This window comes from Macrobrachium rosenbergii, chromosome 55 (genome assembly GCF_040412425.1).
Source record: "Macrobrachium rosenbergii isolate ZJJX-2024 chromosome 55, ASM4041242v1, whole genome shotgun sequence".
Taxonomy (NCBI): domain Eukaryota; kingdom Metazoa; phylum Arthropoda; class Malacostraca; order Decapoda; family Palaemonidae; genus Macrobrachium; species Macrobrachium rosenbergii.
Genome location: NC_089795.1, coordinates 52,032,967 through 52,042,966, shown reverse-complemented (window position 1 = coordinate 52,042,966; position 10,000 = coordinate 52,032,967). Strand labels below are relative to the sequence as shown.

Here is a 10,000-nt window from a genome sequence, read left to right as displayed (position 1 = left end):
ATTATTATTATTATTATTATTATTATTATTATTATTATTATTATTATTATTATTATTATTATTATTATCCAAAAGCCGAAGAACTTGTAAATTTTGCTACATTAAGCAAAAAACTTACGTACATGAGAAAAGGAGAGAGACTGGCAAATGAGAAATTAGGACGTAACTGAGTAGAGAAAATATAACAAATAATTAATTTTGACTAAGAAATTGGAAAAGTCTTCTCGCAAATGTTTGCCGTTTTAATTTCATGTCTCAATCGTGATGTGTTGTTTGTGACTTTAGTTCAAACTTTTATATACAGGATTAATATTGCTCTTCAGTTTTACTAAGAGTGACCAAGACATATATCAGTAAAGATAAACTTATCTTTTTAACAAATTCGAACTCTGCTTTGAGAATGGAAAGGTTTTTTTGATCAATTCTGAAAATTAGGTTTTTCTTTTTAGCCTACCAGAATTCTACCTAGTGGTAACTTGCTTTAAAGATTAGCATCTTTTTAGATTTATCTAATAATAATAATAATAATAATAATAATAATAATAATAATAATAATAATAATAATAATAATAATAATTTTTAGAATTAGCAGTTCATGCAAAACCAGCAAGATCAGTTGATTTCTTATTGTGATGCACTAAATCCGAGATCTGATAAACTCTACGGTATATGCACTGCACTTTTCACGCGAACCCTTGAAGGTGATCATAATCGTAATAAAAAAAATAATTTTGAAATACAGTACAACCGACACCTAAGATTACATTAATATCCTATGCTTGAAACAAGATCCTCTCTCTCTCTCTCTCTCTCTCTCTCTCTCTCTCTCTCTCCGCACCTCAACACCGTACTTTCGGCTGCCAGCGTTCTTCGATTCCATTGGCAATTTGCTTTCAAAGTCACGCTCCAAGGAGCATGTTGCGTTCATGCCGAGAGCATAAGGAAAGCAATACCGGGAATCTCGTTTCATTGTAAACAGAGTCAAGGTTTCATTCGCGCCAACAGAGGGCCACTTCTCCTCCAGCGTCGCATGATTTCTTCGGGCTAGAGATGGTCACGTGACGCTCATTTAGATAATTTTGAATTATTATGTTTTTTTTTTTCTTGAGGAGTAGCGGAAGCGTGTTTGCTTCCGTGTTATACACACACACACACACACACACACACACACACACACATTTATATATACACATGTGTGTGTCTGTGTTTACATATAAAATATATATATAATTATAAATGTGTATAAATAAAATATATATATATATATATATATATATATATATATATATATATATATATATATATATATATATTATAAAAACACACACACACACACACACACACACACACACATAATATATATATATATATATATATATATATATATATATATATATATATATATATATATATATATATATATATATACAGTATACATATACGGATATATCTCTGCAATCATACTTTCATTTTTTGCTCGACTACTCATCTAAAAACACTATTCATAATTTCTGTCTGAAATACCCATTCCTCGCATTGCCGTTCGTTACCGGGGATACACTCATTTGCATTTCTTCCTCTCTTGGAACGCTGGTTACTGGACCATCCTATTTTTCCCAACTTTCCCCAAATCTCCCTCTAATCTAACAAACTGGGCATCGAGGTCTCACATTAATGAACAACAATTTTCGGCTTAGTTAACAAAAAGATCTAATTACCGTTCCGAGGAGACAAAATGGCGGTTTTCATCAGGAGAAAAATGCAGCTTCAAAAGGTAAACACAGACCTACCTTCATTGATCATATGCCTTTGTTTATGTTCCGCTTCTTCTTCTTCTTCTTCTTCTTCGTTTCGCGGATTACGAGATGTGGTCACAGTTTCCGAGTCTGCGTCGTTTTCTCCTTTGTAATCGCTATCGCTGTCGATTGAGATCTCACAGCTAGAAAAAGGATTAAATTTTATGTCTGCTTCTTTGTTTCCAAATCACTTATTATTATGATCAATCTTCAAGGTTCGGGTGAAATGTTTAGTGTATGTACCGTAGAGTTTATCAAATCTTTGATTTAGTGCATCACGATAAGGAATTAACTGATCTTGCTGGTTTTACTTCAAATGCTAATGCTAAAAAGTATCATTATTATTAATAATTTGTGAGTTTAATTGCTTATCTATCTGGTGATTCTATTATATATGCTTTGGTGTAAATAAATTGCCTAAAGAGGAATCAAATTACCTATTATTTGGCTGAAAAGCTCATTCTGTTCAGCAATACGCTCGCGTAATTTCTGTCCACTAAAGAAAATGTAATAACTAGTATGTCCTGCACACTAATGGGGCACAAGTTGAAAATCTCTCTCTCTCTCTCTCTCTTCGAAGATTAATTAGCAACAAGCGTCAGTGTTCCCAGAACCGTGAGTTTTATAGCAAAATTCTCTTCATCGTGTTCATAAGCGAGTGACCTTCAAGATGGACTTTTCGTCCTCTCGATGAGAGAGAGAGAGAGAGAGAGAGAGAGAGAGAGAGAGAGAGAGAGAGAGAGAGAGAGAGAGAGAAGCATTGCATGAATGAACCGGAAAACTCGGCAACAAACACGCAAAGAGAAACTCGCGCTAATCCTCTTGCAAACACGGTCGAGGCAAAATCCTCTTTCTTCGACAAACATACAAAGGGGATAATATAAACCTGGTTTGCTATGATCAGTATTTGACGCATTTCGTAAACATTTTTCCGGTTTGTATAAAATTACTACTATCAGTGTAAATACGCTAATTATCATAACTATGGGATTAATATCTAATGGATTAAGACAACATTCGTAGCTTGAAGCACCGTCATCTATCTATAAGTTGCGCTTACCATAAATTACAAAAAAAAAATTATATAACCATTTAACAAAAAACAAACTGAGATTAGAAACAAATTATAGCACAAGCATATCTCTGCAGTAATATCCCTCAATTAGAATATATTCCTCAACGCGTTTAAAATTCTGCTTTTATGATTAGCACATAATGAAATTAATTCTCAGCTTTAAACTGGGGAACTTTTATTAAGTTTAAATATTCTGACTACTTTGATTAACAGCTCTCCTAAGGCTGCGAAGGATTAGATTTATTTTGGCTAAGAACCAACTGGTTACCTACCAACGGGACCTACAGATTGTGAAACTTGATGAGAAAATTAATTCTAATTCTTTTAAACTGGGAGTCTTTTTATTTGGTCCCAGATCTGCTACCAAAACCCTCCAATGAAAATGGAACTTTTTTTTACTGCTAAATAATTTGAGTTTTCCGATATACCTTTCCGTTAATTGCTTACCTTGGCACCTGAGGCATGTGTATTGAGTGGGGGAGGCGAACAGACTGCAGCATCTCAGGTGAGGGCACTGCACATGTTTGCAATATCATGTCTTCTACACACCTGCAAATGACCCATTTAGTTGTTATTATTATTATTATTATTATTATTATTATTATTATTATTATTATTATTATTATTATTATTATTACAGGTTTTGTTAAACAAAATGGCAGTTTCAACAGCATTTATTTTATGTAGTAAACGCTCAATTCGTCTTATCAATTGTTTTTCTTGCCTGGAATGGTTGCAAGCAATTGAATATCCGGTGTGATATTAGGACATCCGTGGTTCGAGTGATGAGTTAGAATGATGCCCTAACGAGGTGCGAAATAGTCGACATTCAACGAGTTTACACATCCTAAACCACCGGATATGAATGATCGGTCAATTGCTTTGCAACCATTCTAACGCAAGAAAAACAACTGATAAGACGAATTGAGCGTTTACTATATAAAATAAATGCTGTTGAAACTGCCATTTTGTTTAACAAAACCTGTATTAAAGAAGGTCTTTTTCCTAATATTATTATCATTATTATTATTATCATTATTATTATGGAACAAGCCCACAGGGGCCACCGACTTGAAATTTAAGCTTCCAAAGAATGTGGTGTTCATCGAAAGAAACTACAAAAGATAAAAGGAAATACAAAAGATTATCTCAGTTATTAGAGATCAAGATAAATTAGCAAATTGATAAATAGAAAGATAAAAATGTAAAGAAATTATTAAGAATACTAAGAGAACTGAGGAAGAGACACACTGTCGCCTAAACAGGGATTGGGTTTTATACCAAGACATTTAACTTTCGACTTCGGTCCTTATGCCAGCACAGAGTCTCTCTCTAAGCTGGCATAAATGTGGGAGAGCGTGAAATGGGGTAGGAGATCTAGGTAGACCTACGGACTCGGACCAACCGATAGAGACGACATATCGAAATGAAAAATATGCTTTGCAACCTAACCTAACTTTGACACTGGAAACTCTAATCAGGTCCATTTGCTAAAGTATCGATTTCTAATGGGTGAAAATTCTTGTCTTTAGTATAAAGTAATTATTTTTTTCCAACTTCCCACTTCCTCTGTTTTACAATTTCCCCACTTTTATCATTTTGATAAACACACCTAAAATGATCGATTTTGTATAATAAAAATCCACAATTATATAGTAAATATATTACTATATAAATTATTTTATATATTTTACATAGTAATATATTTACTATATAATTGTGGATTTTTATTACACAGATTTTCACGAAATTGTGAATCTATTAGCATTATCGATTTTTTTTTATGTCAAATGTCTTTAGCTGAAAGTAATTATTTTCATCCATTTTCCATTTCCTGTATTTACTAACTTTCCTTGACAAATACTACTAAATTTATAAAATCTGTCATTAACGACTGTAATTCCAAGCCATGCTTCCAATGTCTTATGATAGTATTACTATTTTCATTAACCTCTAACCTCCTACAATCATATCATTTTCATTAAGCTCTAACCTCTTATAATTATGTTATTATTTTCATTAGCCTCTAACTTCTCATATAAATATTACTATTTTCATTAACCTCTAACCTCTTATATTAATATTACTATTTTCATTAACCTCTAACCTCTTATATTAATATTACTATTTTCAGTAACCTCTAACCTCTTACATTAATATTACTATTTTCATTAACCTCTAACCTCTTATGATCATACCACTATTTTCATTAACCTCTAACCTCTTATAATCATACCACTATTTTCATTAACCTCTAACCTCTTGTATTCATATCACTATTTTCATTAAACCTCTAACCTCTCATATTAATATTAATATTTTCATTAACCTCTAACCTCTTACATCAATATTACTATTTTCAGTAACCTCTAACCTCTTATATTCATATCACTATTTTCATTAACCTCTAACCTTTCATATTAATATTTTCATTAACCTCTAACCTCTCATATTAATATTACTGTTTTCATCAACCTCAAACCTCTTATAAACATATTACTATTTTCATTAAGAGCAGAGGCCATGTCAGCAAAGGCTACTTCCGCGTGTATCTGGATTACCTTCTCGCCCATAAAGTCATCAGGGATGAGAGGTGATCTCAAGGAAAAAATAGTAGCAGATATCTCAGGCTCGGAACTGAGATTAAATGTTACGAAATACCCTGACCTCTCTCTCTCTCTCTCTCTCTCTCTCTCTCTCTCTCTCTCTCTAAGAAGAAGCTTGGCTCAAGCTCTTTACTTGATGAAAGCGTTGGTAGAAAATAAAATGTACTTACAACCAATAAGTAACTAAACTCACAAATTTGAGGATGAGTATGACACATCTATAGGAATTTATATATATATATATATATATATATATATATATATATATATATATATATATATATATATATATATATACATATATATATATATATATATATATATATATATATATATATATGCATATATATACATATACAGTATATATATATACACATATATGATTTATACATGTATATACATATACATCTCTGTATATATCAGTGTTTATTTGAATGCGTGTATGTACTGTACGTGTAAGACCATGTTGTACGGTGCCAAGCATAAATCTTAGACATAAAGAAATATTTGTACATACATTCCAACACCGAGATCAGGTATTTAGTAAAATTTAATTCATATTTTGCTAAAGATTTCACATTTTTACTCCAGAAAATTACTCTGATTGAACTGGCAAAAGAAAAAAGTTTACCAGTATCATTATCATCGCCAACAGTCTATAAACATCAGTTTCAGTCACTGCGTCGCCGGTGCAAACAACATCAAATCTATGAGGAGGAAGAAGAACTTCCAAGGAAATCGAGTCTTTTCCAGGATTATCTAGTTATGGAGCTTCTCTATTTCACAGCCGGATTTCAGTGTTTAACAACTTGGTTTCCTTCGTGTTTGGGAGGAATCAGTTGCCGTTTATTTACATCCTTATTCCTGATTGGTCGGAATAATGTTCACCAGGCATGCGGATTTTGTCACGCAACGGGCTCGTGCGTTTAACTGCATTTTTGGTGTAAAAGTCACATTTCGGTGAAAATGCATTTCTGGACGCTTGGGAAATGGAAAGTTGTGTCTCGGTTTCTCTTCGTTTTACTTTACACACACACACACACTAGCGGATCCAGAAAAATTTCATGGGAGCCCACCATTTTTCATATTATACATACATATTATATATATATATATATATATATATATATATATATATATATATATATATATATATATATATATATATATATATATATATATATATATATATATATATATATATATTATTTCTATATTTCTATAATAGATTTTTATTTTTTCCATTTTATATTTCTTATTTATGTTATTATCTAAACCTTCAATATTATCATTTTGTCATTATTTTTCATGGGGGGTCACGTGCTCAGGTGCGCCCCCCCCCCTGGGATCCGCTAGTGCACACACGCACACACACACATACCAACACACACAATACAGAAAAAAGCTATTATTTCCCTCCAGTGACATATTTTTGGACTACCTTCCTATGGCATTTCTGAAATAAGATCTAAAATATGGGCCTAATGCAAAGCGCTGGGACCTATGAGATCATTCGGCGCTGAAAGGGAAGTTAAGAGTAACAATGTTTGAAAAGTGTAACAGGAGGAAAGCCTCGCAATCGCACTATGAAAGAATTGTTGGAGAGGGTGGAAAGCAAGAGGGATGAAAGAGAATATGAACGGAGGTACAGCAAAAGGAATGAAAGGTTCATCGAGTATGCAAATTTCCTGTCATTTTTCCTCCTCTGGTAACCGCTGAGTTTGCCCTAAATTAGTGTCTTAGGTTACACCTTCCATCAGTAGCCTATCGGTACCTAATATCTAATGGCTCTTGTTCCATCAACTCGAATATCTAGAGCATATTTGAAAAGGGACTCCAAATAATTCAGCTGAATTCTGAGATTTTAAGAACCACCTAATACCAATTGCTCTGTATTCTTGCTAAGGACACATTCTGTTATGAAACTTCCCACCTCAGTTAACATTTAGGGACCTCAGATTACATTAGATTTGACTGGAAAAGGGAATATTAACTAAACTGCCTTATCTTCTAGATATTACGTTTCTCTTTTAGATTGCAATTAAATATTTTCTCTTTTGCATGACATCAACGCATTTTAAAAACTTAAAGAACTAGTATTTTATTTCTTAATGCTGCTGCACGTGTATAGAAAAGAAAGCAAGGGCACTCATCTTTATCATATAAATACGAAGCATCCTTATTTGCCTGCCTTAATGGTAAATTTATAAGAATTCATTGCAAAGAAAAGACCTGAGTTTTGCCTTCAAATTATCACCAACGAAACAAAATTCGAGGCTTACCTGGTTGCAGCTAGGGAGGCCTTCGTATGAGAACTTCCAAAAGAATTGTTGTTACCACACCTGTAACAGGATGGTGAATTGTTAGCCCACTGTTACTGTTTTCAGAGTATAACACCTGTCATTTGGAACATTAATGTTACTAACACCTCGAATACTATAGCCATGAAATCATTTTTGTGGTTGTCGTGTCAGTAAAATCATATCTTTAGCGAATGAAATACACTAATGTATGTGGTCTACATTTTTACCCATTTTCTATAATCTACAGTTTAATATCGGAGGCGAATTTAAAAAAAATATTAAATTTCATAAACATTATTCACGAAAACCCTGATCAGTGTACTTTGCTGAACACCTATCCAAATCAAAGTTTAATTTACAAAGCCTCCGGTGTATTCCTTGTCCCTGTTATTTTTTTTCCTGTGTCTTCTTACTTTCTGAAAAATCGAGTTAAATGACATTTTGATATATCTTGTAACTTTCGGACTCAGTTTTCAACCGGTGCTTCTTCGTTTCACCTGTTCAGATTCTCGTCAAAATCTCTTTGACCCGTTGTGAAGAAAATAGTTTTTGCAAACATTTCTAAGTTTGCATGTGCATATCATAACATGAACCATTCCAAGGCTACTATATTTATTTGGGTTTATTGTTTTCGCCCAGTATTGTATTTCGAAAAGCACAAAATGATTTATCTAGTCAGGTAAATCTGTTAGCTATTAAGATTTTCTAAGAGTTAAAAGGAAAATTTGCTCTCAGAAACAGAAAGTGGCCTCAAATGAACAATCGCATTTGCCAGCCTCATTTCCATCATCATATTCCAAATGATTTATCATCTGGCGTGCCAAACGTGGCAGTACGCTAATGACATTCTACGTCATTCTAGCGTAATGACCATCAGTCAATCAAAAAGAAAGTCCTGATCAATCAATCAATCAATCAATCAGGACTTTCCTTTTGTTCTTACCGGTAAATTTAGCGATGCCATTTGAGGCCAACTGGTGATTCTTTACGTCTGCAAAATATGCATCATGAAATATTGCAATCTGCAATTTCGAAAACAAATTTCTCTCGCAAATTGCACCTGGCATGGAAAATGAGAGGTTGCGTAATCGATCTAAAGAAGGCCTTTTTGGTCAGTGACGCAACTTCTCCCAGAGAATTGTGCAGGAATATATATATTCTTTTTTTTTTTTTATTAAATTTTAATGTTCACGCTCTGCCAAACAGATCCATTACTCAAAAAGAGCATCCGCAGTTTTGAATTATGCAAATATTGTTTTTCCTGTTCTATTTTAAGAGTCACGCTATGTTGAAGAAATCTGTGACTTCAAAAGACCATTCGCAGTTTTGAGATGTGCAAATATATATTTCTTTTATTAAATCTTAATAATATTCACTGTGTTAAAGAAATCTGTAACTCAAATAAATATTCGTAATTTTGAAATATGCGAGGATCCAATTTTCTTTAACTCAGTTTTTACATTCACGCTCTGTTAAAGACATGTTATTTAAGTAGAACTTAGCAGTCGTTGTTTTTTCTTTATTGTATTGAATTTTAACATTGTCGCTCTGTTAAAAAGATCGAACATTCAAAAATAAAATTTCCCAATTTTCTTCGTGTTTGGATCTTGTCTAAATTATATAAAATCGACAGTAAACATTTATATAAAGTTCATTTTAATCCCATGTAAAGGAAACAAGTAACTAAAGAAAACATTAAATGATCATTCGATGAATGTTTCCTCTTGATATATACATATAGTTTTGGGCCTATCTCTGCTGTAATCCACCTCGCAATATGTTAAACCTTGTATTTTAATACTTTACTTATATCTTTATTTAGTATTTATTCATTTATCAAATAATCTTTTGTTATTTTCTAATAACTGATCTCTTCTTTCTGTATCTCCAAACATCTTCTGAAGCTTCTTTCAAATAAACACCGCGTTCTTTGGAAGGCTGAATTTCAAGTCAATGGCACCTGTAGGCTTGTCCCATATGAATAGGTTGCATCTTCTGAATAATAATAATAATAATACAGTAATTTCGAAAGTGGACTGCAATGGATCACTTTGGATTCTGAGCAAGCAACCAAGACACTTCTTAGCATATTCCGAACTGAATACGTTACGGATTTCGTTTTGAATTCACTTAACGATTTTCCTATTGTGCTATATTTTCCTCCCTCCAAAATCTCTTTTTCGGCAAAAGTTAATCTGAATTATTATTAATATTATTACT

At 32.7% G+C, this 10,000-nt stretch overlaps 1 protein-coding gene across 4 annotated transcripts in view; it reads right to left on the bottom strand.

The window, feature by feature from the left end:
* LOC136835247 (uncharacterized) overlaps positions 1-10,000 on the bottom strand; it is a 59,685-nt gene that overhangs the window by 6,668 nt on the left and 43,017 nt on the right. For 2 of the 4 annotated variants that reach the window (XM_067098521.1, XM_067098520.1), the window contains exons 5-7: positions 7,760-7,819; positions 3,319-3,420; positions 1,791-1,939 (exon numbers count right to left, since the gene is read on the bottom strand). In XM_067098521.1, coding sequence (XP_066954622.1) covers positions 1,791-1,939; positions 3,319-3,420; positions 7,760-7,819 — 311 coding nt within the window. The remainder of the gene's footprint in view (positions 1-1,790; positions 1,940-3,318; positions 3,421-7,759; positions 7,820-10,000) is intronic. The other 2 variants (XM_067098523.1, XM_067098522.1) reach the window with 1 other exon arrangement.